This window comes from Oncorhynchus nerka, linkage group LG10 (assembly GCF_034236695.1).
Source record: "Oncorhynchus nerka isolate Pitt River linkage group LG10, Oner_Uvic_2.0, whole genome shotgun sequence".
Taxonomy (NCBI): Eukaryota; Metazoa; Chordata; class Actinopteri; order Salmoniformes; family Salmonidae; genus Oncorhynchus; species Oncorhynchus nerka.
Genome location: NC_088405.1, coordinates 22497043 through 22517772, shown reverse-complemented (window position 1 = coordinate 22517772; position 20730 = coordinate 22497043). Strand labels below are relative to the sequence as shown.

Genomic DNA, 20730 nt, shown 5'->3' with positions numbered 1-20730 from the left:
CAAAGAGTTTAACACGAAGACTGCTGAACAATAACAAATCAGTCTAAGAATGAATACATACTGTACAGAATATAGATAGAAGAGGGTATGAACAGAGATAGGAGGGAGGAAAGGAAAGAGAGCAAGAGCTACTTACTAGCCCTCGATCAGCCAGGTGCACTTAGTCTTGTACTTGTAGTTGATAGGTCCATCTGTGAGGGAACCTGATGGCTCTGTTAACCTGGCAAAGAGTGAAAAGCAACAATTAAAACATGGAGAAAGATAGATGGGGGAGGGTATAGCAGTGTTTCCCCTATATTAATTTAGCAGCGGTGGCCCACCACTGCTAAATATTTGCAACCACTCCAAAAAATGTTAATATGCTGATGTGCTTTTAAACACCTATACCAGTATAAATCCACTTGTTCAAGCTAAAAGACGATGGCCAGAGCTTACCAACAATTTTGCACAACAATATAAGTCAATAAGTTATCATTTTAGTCAAAGTATGAAGTATTTGTGCTTCAAGTGACAAATTTGAATGTGTGACTTTGGGTGTTTTCGTGAGTCTTACGTGTCTTTTCCTATGAGATGACCAATTCTTTTCAGCCTACATTTTGTTTCAGGGCTGGGTTTTATTTCAATGTTAACACCCACCAGCATGGCAATGTTTATTAAGCAGTAACAACTGCTGGAACTTCTTCCTATTTGCGAGTCGTCTGAGAGCCAAACAGCTTTTCTCTGTAGCCTACACTTGGGATTCCACTAGATAAAACAGCCAGATATTGTCAAAATTGGCTATATATCGTACAAATTCCTGAAAACAAAAATGAGCTTTGATCTTACTTTAAGGTTAGGGTTAGGCCAGCATTTCCCAAACTCGGTCCTCAAAGCTTGATGATTAGTTAATTATTTCAATCAGCGTGTAGCGTGTGTAGTGCTAGGGCAAAAACCAAAACGTGCACTTCTTGGGGTCCCATTGACATAGTTTGAGAAACACTAGGTTAGGCTAAGGTTAGCAGTCTGGTTAGGCTAAATGTGAGTCAGGTTTAAAATCAGATTTTAAGAGAAAGTAGAAATAGACCGGGTTTATTACTTTGTGGCTGTGTTAATTAGTGACCACCCTACACTTGGGCGCCTTACTATAGAGTAAATTAAAATAGGGGGGGGGGGTGTTTTTGCACTTTTTACCAGCAAAATATCCCAATCTACTTGTCAAGTTTCACTTATTTTTGAGCTAGTCTGCATAAAAATAAAATGTGACAATTTTATAAAAATCGTAAAATTGCGTGGTATGATTACATTTTAGAACCCCGCTCCCCCCGTCACCCCAAGATGAATGGTTTTGACCACTAACGTTTTAGGCAAATTAGTTTTGCACGGCCTGATGCAGGGTTTGCTCATTTTCAACCATTCCATTGATCCTAAATAGAAATCTCCACCCTCACAGGGCACCTTGCCATGCAAAAAAACATGCACATTAATTTAATAAAACACTCCAACCCATTTACTAGTTAGGCCATCCATACAACCAGAGGTTATATTATTTCTTTTTTTATGGTGGATTCGCGGCTGCAATTTAGACAACACATTGATATATAGCTGCACAATTTAGACAACGCTAGTTAGCTTGCAGAAATGAAGAGAGAACAACGAATATAGCTATTTTGATCATGTCCGTGTGCATGTCCAAATATTAATAACGTCTGGAATCTGACACGGTTTCACTGGAATTATCAAAACGGCAGTGGTGTACAGTACTCAAGTAAAAATACTTTTTGGGGTATCTGTACTTTCCTACTTATATTTTTGCCAACTTTTACTTTACTACATTCCTAATGAAAATAATGTACTTTTTACTCCACACATTTTCCCTGACACCCAAAAGTACTCGTTACATTTTGACATGAAAACGGTCAAAATCACGCACTTATCAAGAGAACATCCCTGGTCATCTCTACTGCCTCTGATCTGGCGGACTCACGAAACACAAATGCTTCGTTTGTAAATGATGTCTGTGTGAGTGTCGGAGTGTGCCTCTGGCTATCCGTCAAAAAAAGAAAGACAATTGTCCCGTCTGGTTTGCTTAATATACGGAATTTGAAATGGTTTATACTTGTACTTTTGATACTTCAGTACATTTTAAAAGTTCCATTTACTTTTGATACTTAAGTACATTTAAAACCAAATACTTTTAGACTTTTGCACACAGTATTTTACTGGGTGACTTTTACTTGAGTCATTTTCTATTAAGTTATCTTTACATTTACTCAGGTATGACAATTGAGTACTTTTTCTCCCACTGTCAAATGGCAAGAGTCAGACAACGTCAACAACTGGTATAGGCTTAGCTGAGACTCATTTCTTGACAGGTATGTTGCTAGTCTTTTTCTGAAATAATTATTATGACAGTCTTAATTATTATAGTAGTCTGAAATGGTGCTGACATAACCATAGCTAGCTAATTAAAGTTATCATGCTAGCTAGTTACACTGACACCTGTCAGTCAGTGGCCTAAATGTTGTTATTTCTCTACTACACCACAATGTTCCCACTCCCAATTCCTGAATATGTATTAGCAGCATGCGTCAGTCTTTGAGCAGGTGCTTCTACACCTGCATTGCTTGCTGTTTGGGGTTTTAGGCTGGGTTTCTGTACAGCACTTTGAGATATCAGCTGATGTACGAAGGGCTATATAAATCAATTTGATTTGAAACCTAAACGTGAATTTCCGCTCTAGGACAGGAATTACTCGAAATAGGTGCGGCAACTTCCTCTGAGGCGGGGCTTTAAATGGACAGTGCGAGATTTTGTGAATTAAGCCTTTTTTCTACTTACCCATATAGTCAGATGAACTCATCGATACCATTTTATGTCTCTGCATGCAGTATGTAGGAAGTGGCTAACTAGCGTCTGTATGTGTGTGCATTGGCGTTCTCTAAATGTGGCCACATTGACAGCCTTCCTCATCTCAAATGGGGAATTGAGGGACAGATATGTGTCTGCTTTAAGGGGTCCTTAACTGAAAAAGAATCCCAACGTCCATCTCAACCAATTACACTGAAACCACAAGTGTTATAGGAAATCATTAGCTCTCCCATTCAGAAAGCATCGGTCTTGTTTACTGGACAACACCTCCATCTACAGCCACACAGAGACTATTATACCATGCTATTCTCTGGTCACCCTGACGTAATGGGACAAAATGGAAGACTACTGAAGGAGAGTCAGGAGCTGATGTCTTCAGGATATTGACATGGGGTAAACAAAGCACAAGTCACCATTATCTGATATATTATTGTCACTGCTGGGAGCCTGGGACACTGTGGTCACACTGGCACCCAGCCACATCACTTCCTGGTATCAGCCTTGACAACAAACCCTCCAACAACACTGTGTCTGTGTCTGTGTGTGTGTTTTACTATCCTTGTAGGGACCAGAAGTAAAACAAGGAACATTTCGCTGGTCCCCACAAGGAAGAAGGCTATTTTTAGGTCTTAGGGTTAGAATTAGGGTTTGGGGATTAAGGTCAAGTTTAGGGCTAGGTTAAGGGTTAGGGTAAATAGGATTTTGAATGAGAATCAATTGTTTGGTCGCTTCAAGGAGAGTAAAACAAACACCTCTGTGTGCGTGTGTGACGGGGGGCAGCGACTGTCTCTTAGTCACACATCAGCAGTGACCTTATGCCACATGTCATGTAGATGACAACAATGACCTTTCAACAACCTTAATGCACAGAAGAATGCATTAAGAGAAGTGCTCTGGAATCATGCAGGGCAACTCCAGTCCTCTGTGGCCTGATTGGTGTCTCTTATGCCCAGGGCACCAGCGAACACACCTGACTCCAATAATCAACTAATCTTGATCTTCCGTTTAAAATGCAATTAGTTTAATTAGCTGTGTTTGCTAGGGATGGGGGAAAGGTATGACACCACTCCGGCCCCCGAGGAGTTGCCCATCCCTGATGCAGAGAGTACATTCAGCATGGAACCAAGTCAACCAACTCACTACCAGGTGGAACTAAGTGACAGATGGGAATATAACACGGAATTGACTTATTATTATTAATAATACATCATTTTTAGAGGCATCTCCAGGGAATTAAAAGGAGGGAGAGTCAGACAGACAGAGAGTCAGGTAGACCCAGACAGACAGAGAGAGAGTCAGAGACAGTCAGACAGACAGAGAGTCAGGTAGACCCAGACAGACAGAGAGAGAGTCAGAGACAGTCAGACAGAGAGAGAGAGTCAGACAGAGAGACAGAGTGAGTCAAACAGAAAGACAGAGACAGACCGAGAGAGAGTCAGACAGAAAGACAGAGAGAGGGTCAGACAGAGAGACCGACTACACTAGCAAAAAAACAAACTAAGCTGCATTGCGTTGCGTTGCTTTGCTTTGCGTGTCTGAGCTGGGAGCTAAGTGCTGATTACAGACAGTATAACCCATCTGGCATTCAGGACAACCAGGTCAGGGCCTGTGGCAGGGTTAGGCAGGGGAACACACACACAGAGAAAGAGAGACAGACAGACACAAAGACAGACAGACACAAAGACAGTATGCAGAGGCTGTCTGAGCCAGGCCAAGACAAACAACGCTACATTACACCACTCATGACCGGAGTTGGATCAGGGCCCTAGAGGGCCGAACGTGATGCCTCCATGTGATTAAAACAGACAGATTGCAGCCCAACCTGACTCCTAGGAGGCATGCTTCCAAATACCACCAATATAGAAGGGGAACCGGGTTGGCTACGTCCGGTGCAGGAAAACATGAACACGGCCATGTGAGTGAGTCACCAGGTTATGTTTGCGTCTCTCTCTCGTTCTAGCTCTCTTTCGCTCTCGTTATCATCTCTCTCTCTCTCTCTCTCAATCTCGCATTAATCCCAGGGATTGGAATATAAATATTCATCTGAAAGGCAAGAGCTCAGATTGCCGTACTACACAGCTCTTACCCATTCAAGCGGACTTCAACCAACAAGCTCATATTTTCAGATGAAAATCTTATCCGATTGGTCCAATGTCAGTCTGTGGGAGAGAGATATTGTGTAGGTGTGTGTTTTCTACTCGGAGCCTGGGAGGAATATATTACTGACCACCTGCAGCCATGCCGGAGACATCAAAAGGTCCAATACATCCTGTCTTCCATGCAGGATACAGACTGTGACGAGTAGAATGACAAATCTAACAGTAAATGAATAGGCCTGTGTTCTTTCCTCCGGTGTTAAACCTGGACAAGCACATGGACGGTTTCATCCATCATTTCATAAAGAGCCTTTGAAGGACCGTCTTTTTAGACTTCAGCGATGCGCCAGTCTGACCACATATCGCCAAGAGTGGTCTGAACGCTGTGAGCATCAAACGCTCAAACGCTACTAGAAGTAGACTCGGGCCTCAACTGTGGGCGGAGCGTGCAGGTCCATTCATTTATTTTGCCAACCCTTAGAAAACTAGAGCCACTCAAAATGCACACGCAAAACTGCATGACACCGTGAACAGCGAGATGCACAGTGAGGTAGCTTTAGAAGACTAGGCCAGCAGCACACTGTTTAGCAGGGTCCAGTATGACCAACATCATCCCACTGGGCAGAAACTGGTTGAAGCAACACCATTTTCTTTCACCAAAAAATGTAATGTGATGACTTTGAATCAACGTGGACAACTGATTGAAATTGAAAGTCAATGTAAGAGAAATTCCTATTTTTTTCACCCAATGTTCAATCCAAATCCAGTGACATGACATTTGTTGTTGAATTCACGCTAGTTGACAACTCAACCAACATTTGAATCAAAATCAGACATTGAATGACGTCTGTTCCCAGTGAGACAGCACTCTCGCTCTCCCACCCAACACAGGGAGACGAGCTTTAAACAAATTGCTCCTGCTCCTTTTGGAATTCCACAAGAGCAGACGCAGTAAAAGGCAGACAGGAGTGGAGGTATGGAAGGCGAGTAAACCGTTTTCAAATATTAATCTCCTCTGAGTGAATAATTGATCATGTGTAGCAGACAGATGTACAGTGGCCTGAGCAGTGAATCCCTTGACACGTAAGACTAGAAACGCCTGTCCCTCAGGTAGTATAGGCAAAAAAAGAAACTCTCTCTCTACAACACACATCTTAATGCCCAGACAACTAACTAACTCTCTCTCTCTGCATGTATTGCAGAAGAGGACAGGGAAGGACAAGACATAGTCTATCATAGCCCTCTAAAATAGTGAAACCCCAGCAATTACAGTGGGGCAAAAAAGTATTTAGTCAGCCACCAATTGTGCAAGTTCTCCCACTTAAAAAGATGAGAGGGCTGTAATTTTCATCATAGGTACACTTCAACCATGACAGACAAAATGAGGGAAAAAAATCCAGAAAATCACATTGTAGGATTTTTTATGAATTTATTTGCAAATTATGGTGGAAAATAAGTATTTGGTCAATAACAAAAGTTTATCTCAATACTTTGTTATATACCCTTTGTGGGCAATGACAGAGGTCAAATGTTTTCTGTACGTCTTCATAAGGTTTTCACACACTGTTGTTGGTATTTTGGCCCATTCCTCCATGCAGATCTCCTCTAGAGCAGTGATGTTTTGGGGCTGTTGCTGGGCAACACGGACTTTCAACTCCCTCCAAAGATTTTCTATGGGGTTGAGATCTGGAGACTGGCTAGGCCACTCCAGGACCTTGAAATGCTTACGAAGCCACTCCTCCGTTGCCCGGGCGGTGTGTTTGGGATCGTTGTCATGCTGAAAGACCCAGCCACGTTTCATCTTCAATGCCCTTGCTGATGGAAGGAGGTTTTCACTCAAAATCTCACTATGTTTTTGTTTTTTTTGTTTGTTTTTTTAACCTTTATTTTACTAGGCAAGTCAGTTAAGAACAAATTCTTATTTTCAATGACGGCCTAGGAACAGTGGGTTAACTGCCTGTTCAGGGGCAGAACGACAGATTTGTACCTTGTCAGCTCGGGGATTTGAACTTGCAACCTTTCGGTTACTAGTCCAACGCTCTAACCACTAGGCTACCCATTCATTCTTTCCTTTACACGGATCAGTCATCCTGGTCCCTTTGCAGAAAAACAGCCCAAAAGCATGATGTTTCCACCCCCATGCTTCACAGTAGGTATGGTGTTCTTTGGATGCAACTCAGCATTCTTTGTCCTCCAAACACGACGAGTTGAGTTTTTACCAAAAATTTCTATTTTGGTTTCATCTGACCATATGACATTCTCCCAATCTTCTTCTGGATCATCCAAATGCTCTCTAGCAAACTTCAGACGGGCCTGGACATGTACTGGCTTAAGCAGGGGGACACGTCTCGCACTGCAGGATTTGAGTCCCTGGCGGCGTAGTGTGTTACTGATGGTAGGCTTTGTTACTTTGGTCCCAGCTCTCTGCAGGTCATTCACTAGGGCCCCCCGTGTGGTTCTGGGATTTTTGCTCACCATTCTTATGATCATTTTGACTCCCCGGGGTGAGATCTTGTGTGGAGCCCCAGATCGAGGGAGATTATCAGTGGTCTTGTATGTCTTCCATTTCCTAATAATTGTTCCCACAGTTGATTTCTTCAAACCAAGCTGCTTACCTATTGCAGATTCAGTCTTCCCAGCCTGGTGCAGGTATACAATTTAGTTTCTGGTGTCCTTTGACAGCTCTTTGGTCTTGGCCATAGTGGAGTTTGGAGTGTGACTGTTTGAGGTTGTGGACAGGTGTCTTTTATACTGATAACAAGTTCAAACAAGTGCCATTAATACAGGAAACGAGTGGAGGACAGAGGAGCCTCTTAAAGAAGAAGTTACAGGTCTGTGAGAGCCAGAAATCTTGCTTGTTTGTAGGTGACCAAATACTTATTATCCACCATAATTAGCGTATAAATTCATTAAAAATCCTACAATGTGATTTTCTGGATTTTATTTTTCTCATTTTGTCTGTCATAGTTGAAGTGTACCTATGATGAAAATTACAGGCCTGTCTCGTCTTTTTAAGTGGGAGAACTTGCACAATTGGTGGTTGACTAAATACTTTTTTGCCCCACTGTATATATGCTGATCTATCTGACCTCTAGTCAACACAACTCTAGTCCAATATGAAAGGCACTGTTCATTGGAGAAAAGCATCCTGCGGAAGAACTATCCTGGTTCCTCCTACAACATCCTGTGACCTCACAGTTCTTTCACACCCAACTCTCTGCTCTCGCTGAGTCAGACTGCCTTCTCTCCTACTTTCCTAACTGAACAAACTTAGCAATGTTTTCATGATGAGCACATTTCCATCTACAGTACTCATCCTCTGCTTACAACCAACACATACAGCCGGAAGTAAAGGAGTCTGAGCAGTCTCATGTTTCTTCTCTCGTGGGCTGTGTTCAGGGTCCTGAGCACTCCTGTCCCTCTCAAAGAGCTCTCACTGACCTGTCTGTCTGCTAGGAGCAGATCAAAGCCTTGCTCCCACTCTGCACAAGGGCTCTCAATCAAATTCAATGAGTCGAGAGAGACTGCATGGGAGAAGAGGAGAGAAGTGGTGAACAGGACCAGTCAGATACACTCTAGCACCTGGCTGTAGGAAGGAGGTTAAGGGTATCAGAGAGAGACCCCTGAATGCTGATACAATCTAGACCTAGTCTGATCAGATGGAGGAAGTGCAGGTCCACAGTCCAGTTTCAAGTGAGGAAAATATACAGAGAATAAAGTGTCAAATGAGACTATGTGGGAGGTTTTTGTTCTTTTGATTTCTGCAAGCAGTAACTGGAGAGGTTTACTCTATGGAAAAACAGGAGCAACCATTCCTTAGATGAATTAAATTCTTCAAATTTCTCTGTAAACAATGAATACAGAGAACTGATAGGCAGATGCACATAGTTACATATTTGGTGACTCTGCAATCATCATGAGGTGTCAATAAAGCACACAGTCATGTGCCCCTCTATTGTTCGACCAATAACAACACTCCAAACTCAGGATAACAGAAAATGCGTTCTTCAACATAAAGAGAGGGCCCAAGATTGTGAAAACATTCACACAAAGCACAAGGGTAAGTATAAGCATACACACACACAAACACAGCTCTAGCATAGTGGACAAAGAGCTTAGTGACAGTTCCCAGTCAGCTGACAGTGACCTCATCTCTCAAGTGTTACACAATGTCCTCAATACACTGTTAAAGACAACTGTTTTCTTTGGGGACAGAGCAGGACCACTCCCTCACTGTAGCGTAACCTTTAAAGAGATGTGGTACTGTAGCTGCATACGATGCACACAAAACACCCATCTCCCCCAGGCTATTGCAGCCCTGCGAATAGACAATGATAAATGAATCATTTACCCAATGGGTGACTGCTGCCTTGTTCCCTCATACACACAGGTACAGGCGCAGTGGTCCTTTGGCTGTCTGCTAGTGGGGGATGGACAGAACTGTTATCACGCTCCCGCTGACAGGGACAATGTGTGTGTACATACTGTATGATAAATCAGCATTGTAAGAGGGTGAAGATTGAGGGAGGATATTATCATAATCACTGCATGATTTTGAGTGTGTGCGCGAGTGTGTGAGCATGTGTGTGTGTGTGTCTCTCAGAGTGAAAACAATGGGGAGAAGAATAACCCGGTGTAAATAACCTTGACCATCCTTTATTAGGAACAAAAATCATGAAGGATAGAGTAAATGGGACTGTAAGAAAAGAGATTGATGTTTGTACGTCTCCAACACCTCTTCACGGTCCAGCAGCGTCACACCAGCAATTCATTCATCGGCAGACCCCGGGAACAGAAATCACATCGCTTTTACATTCTTTTCTAAAATAAGGTCAGGCTAAAGTTAATAGAATCGTATCTAACCAGCCCCTCCAAACACCCTCTGCCTTGAACCAATACCCTTGTATGTCAGTGTGAAATCTCAGAGAAACCCAATTGAGTGTTGTGGAAAGCATGAAGCACATGATGCAGTCAAACATAGGTACTGCATTTCGTCAAATGAAAGCTTGTGAATATTCAAAACAAGTTTATGGTATAAAAAAAGAAAGACAGGCTGCAGAATGGTCACAGATCTGCAGGAAAATATAGTATGTCTAGAGCAGATGAATAATCATCACAACATTACATTTCTAAATTGCGTCGGTACATTTTGAAGTCGCAGAGATCTCAATAAACAAAACAATCAATTGACACAACGAAAGAAACCGCGGGAACAAGTGGCACGTGCTTCTCCAGCAACCACGAGAGTACGCGCATGTACAGAACGCGCCGCATGTACAGAACGCGCGTGTGAACGAGCGGAGCTCTGAAAAGTGGTAACCAATACATCAAAGTTGGCACTCAAAATAAATTCACCACATACTGAAGGAATATAGACTGGAGTTACGCAGATAACTCAGCGACATCATAGCAATATGGATAGCAATGATCTGCGTTTATACAACATTCAAATCTCAAGAAAAACAGGGGCAAGTCTTAGCCAAATTAATTTTGAAGCATTCGAGGGAGCAGGGCTTGAACATGAGCGGGAATGTGATGCGCACAGGCATGCCTGTCGCCAATACGCACGCACACACACATACACGTATAAACATGAAAAAGGTGTTTGATACACATGAGAACACAATTAATTCTCTTCTGAGCTTCCAGCCTCTAAGACGTTGCAGTGTTATTCATATATTCACAATATAAAAATAGCCCTCCCTGCATTTCCTCTGAAGAACACCATTCCTGGACACTAGTATGTAATACTGTACTTGCTGACAGAGAAAACAAGTTCCTTGTAAAAGCAGGTGATTAGTGAATCTTATCTCATCGCCAGAGGTTTTTCTGTGGGACTTTCTAGAATGTCACGCATGACACTAAAACCATGGTTTTCTCAGAAATCGTATGATCAAATAGCTATCTGAATCTATGGGTTCCTAGACAGTGTGCTTTTCCGAAAACACCTCCATCACTCTCTTATAAGAACATATGAGTGTTCAGCTGAACAAGTTCACATCCTCCTCCATTCTGGCAACATCACTACACCCACAAGCCTCTGATTCAATGATAGCTGACATCAGATTTCCACAGCAAACTTCAAACCTTCACCTGTGTAAAGTGGATAAAAACTAACTGCAACCCTATATAGCCTCTGCTCAGGTGGAAATATGGCATGTGGGGTACCACCACCCAAACCAGAGTAGCCCTCTCTTATCTGGACAGTGAAATCTAAACTAAGCACCAGACAATCACAGGCTTTCCAGGATCCCGTAAATCCCATCTGATCCAGTGTGTGAAGGGTTGGTGTCAGCGGTGGGATCCATGGCTGACAGGGATGAGATGAGGCTCATCCCACAGGCCTCACTTTCCTCATTAATATTACCAATATGTCCAACTGCCAGAGAAAAGAACAAGGCTGAGATGCTGCTGAATCCAATTACCAACAAAGTGAAAAACATTCAGAAGAAGTGGAAGTAGAATACAGCTTGAGAATAGAAAACTAAAACCGAAAGCTTTGCAGTGGTGATTAGTGGGTAAAATTCCTCAGTGGCAGAGTGGTTCAGACTGTGCATGAGACAACAAATATGTTTATAGTGATATACTGTATAGTCACAACACGGCAAATAGGTTGTAAATGAACTGAAAGCCAAATTATATAGAGGCTAATGCGTTTTTTCTTTTTCTTGTGTGTGTGTGTGTGTGTGTGCGTGCGTGTGTGTGTTTGCATTAGTGTGAGTGAGACAGAGCCCACCAGACTTTAAATGCTGCTCTACCAATTCACTGATGATGCAGGAGTGATTGTGAAGACATAAACAATGCAGTAATATAAAGCGCTACAATAACAACACACACATAATCCAGAAAAATGAACACAAGTTATATATTTTGCCTTTATTTAACAAGGCATGTCAGTTAAGAACAAATACTTATTTACAATGATGGCCTTAACTGCCTTGTTCAGGGGCAGAACAACAGATTTTTACCTTGTCAGCTCAGGGATTCGATCCAGCAACCTTTCGGTTACTGGCCCAACACTCTAACCACTAGGCTACCTGCCGCCCCAGGTAGGGTGTGTGAGTGTGTGTGTGATGACGTTGGATGGTCTGTGTGAGAGCAGAAATAGACCATTCATTATAGTACTACTACTATTATTACCCACAGTTTACACCCAGCCCACAGTGGAACAATTACATAGGAAGGTCTAACTTAAAAGCCTTGTGTAGTTTAACAGTATTTTAACGACCCTGGGTTTATAAGCGCGGAAATCAACTATGCCGCACGAGCATGCTTTTACGGCACAGTAATTAAACATAGTGTAATAACCTATAGTTTCTTGGACTCTATGTATCATTACCAAAAATGTGCAAATAGACTTGCAAACTTGAGGAATATGCTCCAAAATGCAGTGTGGTTCCACAAGGAAGAGATGAGTGGCGGAGACTGAGAGGAACGAGGACAGCAGTGCAGCCTAGGTTACAAGACGTGTGTAGGCCTAATGAATGACAAGCACAGAATATTAGATTTGTGTTTTGTAAGTGATGATTCATTGCATTTATCAAATGGCACTGTATGGATGTTGGAATTATTTTAGAGTGGAGTAGCCTAATAGTTGGAATAGTAACTGAAGTCTGGACACTGAATGTAGGCCTCACAATAGCCTATTCTAATATTAACTCCTGCAGAATTAAGTGTTCCTCGAAGTAAAATTATAGACCAAACTTGACCAAAATTTTGTCTCGGGAAGAGAAGTATAGAAATTTGATTTCTTTCTTTCAGCATATTCTCAGGGCTCCTGAGTGGCGCAGCGGTGTAAAGGCACTGCATCTCAGTGCTAGAGGCGTCACTACAGACACCCTCGTTCGAATCCAGGCTGTATCACTACCGACCGTGATTGGGAGTCCCATAGGGCGGCGCACAGTTGGCCCAGCATCGTCCGGGTTTGGCTGTCATTGTAAATAAGAATTTTTTCTTAAGTAACGTACTTGCCTAGTTAAATAAAAGTTGTTGTTTTTTATTCTATATTTTGAGAGAATGGTAATGCGAGTTTAGGGACCTGTTGTGTAGCCTAAATTGCCATTTCTTTCAGTGACATTAAAAGCTGACAGTATTTCATTTTCAACCACATAATATTTGCATCCAAGACTAACTGAAATACTATCAGAAACATGCTGGATCATTTTCAAAGCTTTTCATTTCCTTCCTTAAATGTCATTTGGAAATCTCCCTGGTCCCTAAACGTCCTCGCTCTGTGAGAGAAGCAGAAATGAAAGAGAACTTTTGTTCTCGATGTCAACTCGGTTATTGATGATGCATTGGATTTATGGATTTATGACATTCTGGCGAGCAAGCTTTATTTAATATTCTAGACGAGCATCAAGTAATGACAGGAGAGTAGCTGCATCAAGTAATGACAGAAGAGAAGCCGCATCAAGTAATGACAGGAGAGAAGCCGCATCAAGTAATGACAGGAGAGAAGCCGCATCAAGTAATGACAGACGAGAAGCCGCATCAAGTAATGACAGACGAGAAGCCGCATCAAGTAATGACAGACGAGAAGCCGCATCAAGTAATGACAGGAGAGAATCCGCATCAAGTAATGACAGGAGAGAATCCGCATCAAGTAATGACAGGAGAGAATCCGCATCAAGTAATGACAGGAGAGAATCCGCATCAAGTAATGACAGGAGAGAATCCGCATCAAGTAATGACAGGAGAGAATCCGCATCAAGTAATGACAGGAGAGAAGCCGCATCAAGTAATGACAGGAGAGAATCCGCATCAAGTAATGACAGGAGAGAAGCCGCATCAAGTAATGACAGGAGAGAATCCGCATCAAGTAATGACAGGAGAGAAGCCGCATCAAGTAATGACAGGAGAGAAGCCGCATCAAGTAATGACAGGAGAGAAGCCTCACCAAGTAATGACAGGAGAGAAGCTTCACCAAGTAATGACAGAAGAGAAGCTGCATCAAGTAATGACAGAAGAGAAGCTGCATCAAGTAATGACAGGTGAGAAGCTTCACCAAGTAATGACAGGAGAGAAGCCGCATCAAGTAATGACAGGAGAGAATCCGCATCAAGTAATGACAGGAGAGAAGCCGCATCAAGTAATGACAGGAGAGAAGCCGCATCAAGTAATGACAGGAGAGAAGCCGCATCAAGTAATGACAGGAGAGAAGCCTCACCAAGTAATGACAGGAGAGAAGCTTCACCAAGTAATGACAGAAGAGAAGCTGCATCAAGTAATGACAGAAGAGAAGCTGCATCAAGTAATGACAGGTGAGAAGCTTCACCAAGTAATGACAGGAGAGAAGCTGCATCAAGTAATGACAGGAGAGAAGCTGCATCAAGTAATGACAGGAGAGAAGCTGCATCAAGTAATGACAGAAGAGAAGCTGCATCAAGTAATGACAGAAGAGAAGCTGCATCAAGTAATGACAGAAGAGAAGCTGCATCAAGTAATGACAGAAGAGAAGCTGCATGTATCTACTAATTATAGTCAAGTTGACAAATAAATAGCCTGTTTATGCTATGTTCAAAAGGTAGGCTAATACATTTAAAGTTAACAAACAAATCTTTACTATTAGGCCCATAAAGATCCTATTAAATGAATATGGATTACATAGGTCTACATAATTATATGATTAGGCATATAGACTTGTTATTTATTTCTTGAAGTGCGTGCACACGAGGTCCCTGTACCGGAAGGATATTACAGTGCCTTCAAAAGTTCACACCTCTTGAATTTTTCCACATTTAGTTGTGTTACAGCCAGAATTTGTCATCACTGGCCTACACACACACACACACAATACCCTATAATGTCAAAGGGCAATTGTGTTGTTCAAAAATGTTTCCAAATTAATGAAAAATGAAAAGCTGAAATGGCTTCAGTCAAGAAGTATTCAACCCTTTTGTTATGGCCTAAATAAATTCAGGAGTAAAACTCTGCTTAACACGTCACATAATAAGTTGCATGGACTCACTCTGTGTGCAATAATATTGTTTAACAAGATTCTTTAATGACTACCTCATCTCTGTACCATACATACAAATATTTGTTAGGTCCCTCAGTCAAGCAGTGAATTTCAAACACAGATTCAACCACAAATACCAGGGAGGTTTTCCAATGCCTCGCAAAGAAGGGCACCTATCGGTAGAAAATAAAAGCAGACATTCCATATTTTCAAGCATAGTGGTGGCTGCATCATGTGATGGGTATGCTTGTAATCCTTAAGGACTGGACAGTTTTCAGGATAAAAAAGAAACGGAAAGGAGGTAAGCTCAGGCAGAATCCTAGAGAATCCGGGTTCAGTCTGCTTTCCACCAGACACTGGGAGGTGAATTCACATTTTCTACTTGAAAATCTATGGCAAGACCTGAAAAGGGTTGTCTAGCAATGACAAACAACCAATTTGACAACTCTTGAAGATTTTTTTAAAGAATTATGGGCCAATGTTGCACAATCCAGGTGTGGAAAGCTCTTAAGAGACTTACACAAAAAGACTCACAGCCATAATCGCTGCCAAAAGGTGCTTCTACAAAGTATTGAGTCAGGGATGTGAATACTTGTGTAAATTAGATTTCTGTATTAAATTTGCTAAAAAAATGTTTTCAACTTGTCATTATGGGGTATTGTGTGTGGATGGGTGAGATTGTTATTTTATTTTATCTATTTTGAATTTGTATTTATAATGGATCCCCATGTATTATGGATGCCCATGTATTATGGATGCCAAAGCAGCAGCTCCTCTTCCTGGGGTCCAGCAAAATTAAGGCAGTTTATACCATTTTAAAATATTACAATACATTCACAGATTTCACAACAATTGTTGTAAAAAACACTGTGTTTCACAACACACTGCCCTCTGGCCCCTACTCCACCACTACCACATATCTCCAGTACAAAATCCATGTGTATGTATCGTGCATATGTTATCATGTGTGTGTGTGTGTGTGTGTGTGTGTGTGTGTGTGTGTGTGTGTGTGTGTGTATGTGTGTGTGTGTGTGTGCATGTGCACATTTGTCTGTGCCAATGTTTGTGTTGCTTCACAGTCTCCGCTGGTCCATAAGGTGTTTTTTAATCTAATTTTACTGCTTGCATCAGTTACTTGATATGGAATAGAGTTCCATGTAGTAATGGCTCTATGTAGTACTGTGTGCCTCCCATAGTCTGTTCTGGACTTGGGGACTGTGAAAATACCTCGTGGCATGTCTTGTGGGGTATGCATGCGTGTCCGAGCTCTGTGCCAGTAGTTCAAACAGATAGCTCGGTGCATTCAACATGTCAATACCACTCATAAATAAAAGTAGTGATGAAGTCAATCTCTCCTCCACTTTCAGCCAGGAGAGATTGACATGCATATTATTAATATTAGCTCTCTGTGTACATCCAAGGGCCAGCCGTGCTGCCCTGTTCTGAGCTAATTGCAATTTTCCTGAGTCCTTTTTAGTGGCACCTGACCACATGACTGAACAGTACTCAAAGTGCGGCAAAACTAGGGCCTGTAGGACCTGCCTTGTTGATAGTGTTGTTAAGGCAGAGCATCGCTTTATTATAGACAGACTTCTCCCCATCTTAGCAATGACTGCATCAATATGTTTTGACCATGACAGTTTACAATCTAGTGTTACTCCAAGCGGTTTAGTCATGAAGGCTTTCGACTCTGTCAATCACCATATTCTTATCGGCAGACTCAATAGCCTCGGTTTTTCGGATGACTGCCTTGCCTGGTTCACCAATTACTTTGCAGACAGAGTTTCAGTGTGTCAAATCGGAGGGCATGCTGTCCGGTCCTCTGGCAGTCTCTATGGGGGTGCCGCAGGGTTCAATTCTCGGGCCGACTCTTTTCTCTGTATATATCAATGATGTTGCTCTGATCCACCTCTACGCAGACGACACCATTCTATATACTTTCGGCCCGTCATTGGACACTGTGCTATCTAACCTCCAAACGAGCTTCAATGCCATACAGCACTCCTTCCGTGGCCTCCAACTGCTCTTAAACGCGAGTAAAACCGAATGCATGCTTTTCAACCGATCGCTGCCTGCACCCGCATGCCCGACTAGCATCACCACCCTGGATGGTTCCGACCTTGAATATGTGGACATCTATAAGTACCTAGGTGTCTGGCTAGACTGCAAACTCTCCTTCCAGACTCACATCAAACATCTCCAATCGAAAATCAAATCAAGAGTCGGCTTTCTATTCCGCAACAAAGCCTCCTTCACTCACGCCGCCAAGCTTACCCTAGTAAAACTGACTATCCTACCGATCCTCGACTTCGGCGATGTCATCTACAAAATGGCTTCCAACACTCTACTCAGCAAACTGGATGCAGTCTATCACAGTGCCATCCGTTTTGTCACCAAAGCACCTTATACCACCCACCACTGCGACTTGTATGCTCTAGTCGGCTGGCCCTCGCTACATATTCGTCGCCAGACCCACTGGCTCCAGGTCATCTACAAGTCCATGCTAGGTAAAGCTCCGCCTTATCTCAGTTCACTGGTCACGATGGCAACACCCATCCGTAGCACGCGCTCCAGCAGGTGTATCTCACTGATCATCCCTAAAGCCAACACCTCATTTGGCCGCCTTTCGTTCCAGTACTCTGCTGCCTGTGACTGGAACGAACTGCAAAAATCGCTGAAGTTGGAGACTTTTATCTCCCTCACCAACTTCAAACATCAGCTATCCGAGCAGCTAACCGATCGCTGCAGCTGTACATAGTCTATTGGTAAATAGCCCACCCATTTTCACCTACCTCATTCCCATACTGTTTTTATACTGTTTTTTATTTATTTACTTTTCTGCTCTTTTGCACACCAATATCTCTACCTGTACATGACCATCTGATCATTTATCACTCCAGTGTTAATCTGCAAAATTGTATTATTCGCCTACCTCCTCATGCCTTTTGCACACATTGTATATAGACTGCCCATTTTTTTTTCTACTGTGTTATTGACTTGTTAATTGTTTACTCCATGTGTAACTCTGTGTTGTCTGTTCACACTGCTATGCTTTATCTTGGCCAGGTCGCAGTTGCAAATTAGAACTTGTTCTCAACTAGCCTACCTGGTTAAATAAAGGTGAAATAAAAATAAATAAATAAATAAAATAAAAAATCTCAACTTGCTCAATTTCCACATTATTTATTAGAAGATTTAGTTGAGGTTTAAGTGAGTGTTTTTTTCCAAATACAATGCCTTTAGTTTTATAAATATTTCGGGCTAACTTATTCCTTGCCACCCACTGAAACTAACTGCAGCTCTTTGTTGAGTGTTGCAGTCATTTCAGTCGCTGTAGTAGCTAAGGTGTGTAGTGTTGAGTCATCTACAAACTCTGGCTTTACTCAAAGTCAGTGACATGTCGTTAGTAAAAAATCTAAAAAGCAAGGGGCCTAAACAGCTACCCTGGGGAATTCCTGATTCTAACTGAATTATATTTGATAGGCTTCCATTAAAGAACACCCTCTGTGTCCTGTTAGACAAGTAACTCTTTATCCACATTATAGCAGGGGGTGTAAAGCCATAACACATACGTGGTTCCAGCAGCAGACTATGATCAATAATGTCAAAAGCTGCACTGAAGTCTAACAAGACAGCCCCCACAATCATTTTATCATCAATTTCTCTCAATCATCAGTCATTTGTGTAAGTGCTGTGCTTGTTGAGTGTCCCTCCCTATAAGCGTGCTGAAATTCTGTTGTCAATTTGTTTACTGTAAAATAGCATTGTATATGGTGAAACACAATTTTTCCAGAAGTTTACTAAGGGTTGGTAACAGGCTGATTGGTTGGCTATTTGAGCCAGTTTACTATTCTTGGGTAGAGGAATGACTTTAGCTTCCCTCCATGCCTGAGGGCACGCACACACTCTCTAGTAGGCTTAAATTGACGATGTGGCAAATAGGAGTTGCAATATCGTCTGCTAATATCCTCAGTAATTTTCCATCTAGATTGTCAGACCCTGGTGGCTTGTCATTGTTGATAGACAATCATTTTTTCACCTCTTCCACACTGACTTTATGGAATTCAAAAGTACAATTATTGTCTTTCATCATTTGGTCCGATATACTTGGATGTGTAGTGTCAGCGTTTGTTGCTGGCATATCATCCCTAGGTTTGCTTATCTTGCCAATGAAAAAGTCATTCAAGTAGTTTGCAATATCAGTGGGCTTTGTGATGAATGAGCCATCTGATTCAATAAATGAAGGAGCCGAGTTGGCTTTTTTTCCCAAAATGTAATTTAAGGTGCCCCAATTCAGGCTGTAACACAACAAAATGTGGGATAAGTCAAGGGGTATGAATACTTTCTGAAGGCACAGGAAATCTACTTTCAAGAGAGAGCGTCAGACAGACAGACAATAGTTTCATTCACAGAGCCAGATAAATCAATGTGTCCTGGCACTATGATGGAGAGCTGCTTCCAGTTTCTCCAGAGCTGACCACACCACTGATATCTCCATCTGCAGGCAAGTCACTCTATATCCTGAACAGCTGATTTAGGATCAGTTCTCCCTAACAGGAACCTGACCCAATCCATTAAGAGCTAAACAACGACTGGCTCTGGATCCGAATGTTAGACCTCTGTTTAGACAGAGGAGAACTGAGATTGGAGGGTCGGTCTGTTAAAGCAATGCCAGACTAATAGGCACCTCCTGCTAACTCAGTCCTCCTGGTGGTGGGCCCCATCACATCTGCTCTTCATTAGCACTCCATTGTGTTCTGGCCTCTTTTACACTGTGTTTAGACAGGCAGCCCAATTCCGATTTTTCACTAATTGGTCTTTTGACCTATCAGATCAGCTTTGAATAATATCTGATGTGATTGGTCAAAAGACCAATTAGTGGAAAAAAGACCCGAATTGGGCTGCCTGTGTAAACGCAGCCTTTGAGCTAGCTGCAAGGGGACTCCATGCCAACAGAAATCACTTCTGCTGTTGTCAGCCTCCTCCTGATTTCATTAAAGGACTGGGTTCCCCGTACTGTGCACCCCACACACTCCTTGGAACACAACAGACCCCTTAGAAAAGAAACTCAGTCTGGCAGCTCCAACACAGTCTTCATACAATATTCATTTATAAAGTATATTTAACAGAAATTCTATCTCAATCAAGTCCTGAGCTGAGCAAACAAGACACTGGAAGAAAGAAAGAGTAACACATTGTTTCTGTGAAAAGAGAGATGTTGACCACTGGTGTCAGCAATTCGAGGCAAACAAAAGCGGAGTCTTGGACAAACATGTCAAAGTGGTTTAATTGGTGCGTTAAAGGGCAGGAAGCAGGAGTTTTTACTCACCAAAGTAACAGTGTGGTTAAAGACTAAGTAACTTAGTTCTAGTCACGATATGGTTACCTATAACAACAAACATAACTATGTTTTAGCCACAGTAGGTTGGTGGCACATTAATTAGGGAAGACAGGCTGGTGGTAATGGCAGGAGCGGAATGGTATCAAATACATGGTTTCTATGTGTTTGAGGCCATTCCATTTACTCTGTTCTGGACTTTATTATGAGCCGTCCTCCCTCAGAAGCCTTCACTGGTTTTAGCATTTTTACATGTTTCTTAACTTATTTCCGGATATCTTCAAAACTCCCCACAATGCACTATTTCTCAATATCCTATGGAGAATCTACTCTGCGTTAGCTAGCTCGAGTGCTGCAGTGGTGAGCTACAATCTACCAATCACGAGGAGGTGGGATGTAACAACCATGACCTGTTCTCTGTGAAGAAGGATACCAGACTTTTTCAACCTTGGCTTAGTACTAGAGAGCTACAGTAGCGGACTGACTGT

General features: G+C 42.2%; 1 protein-coding gene across 4 annotated transcripts in view; it reads right to left on the bottom strand.

Moving 5' to 3' along the window:
- Positions 1-20730, bottom strand: part of LOC115135025 (attractin-like protein 1) — a 326923-nt gene that overhangs the window by 284859 nt on the left and 21334 nt on the right. For all 4 annotated transcript variants that reach the window (XM_029669218.2, XM_029669216.2, XM_029669215.2 and 1 more), the window contains exon 2: positions 137-220. In XM_029669218.2, coding sequence (XP_029525078.1) covers positions 137-220 — 84 coding nt within the window. The remainder of the gene's footprint in view (positions 1-136; positions 221-20730) is intronic.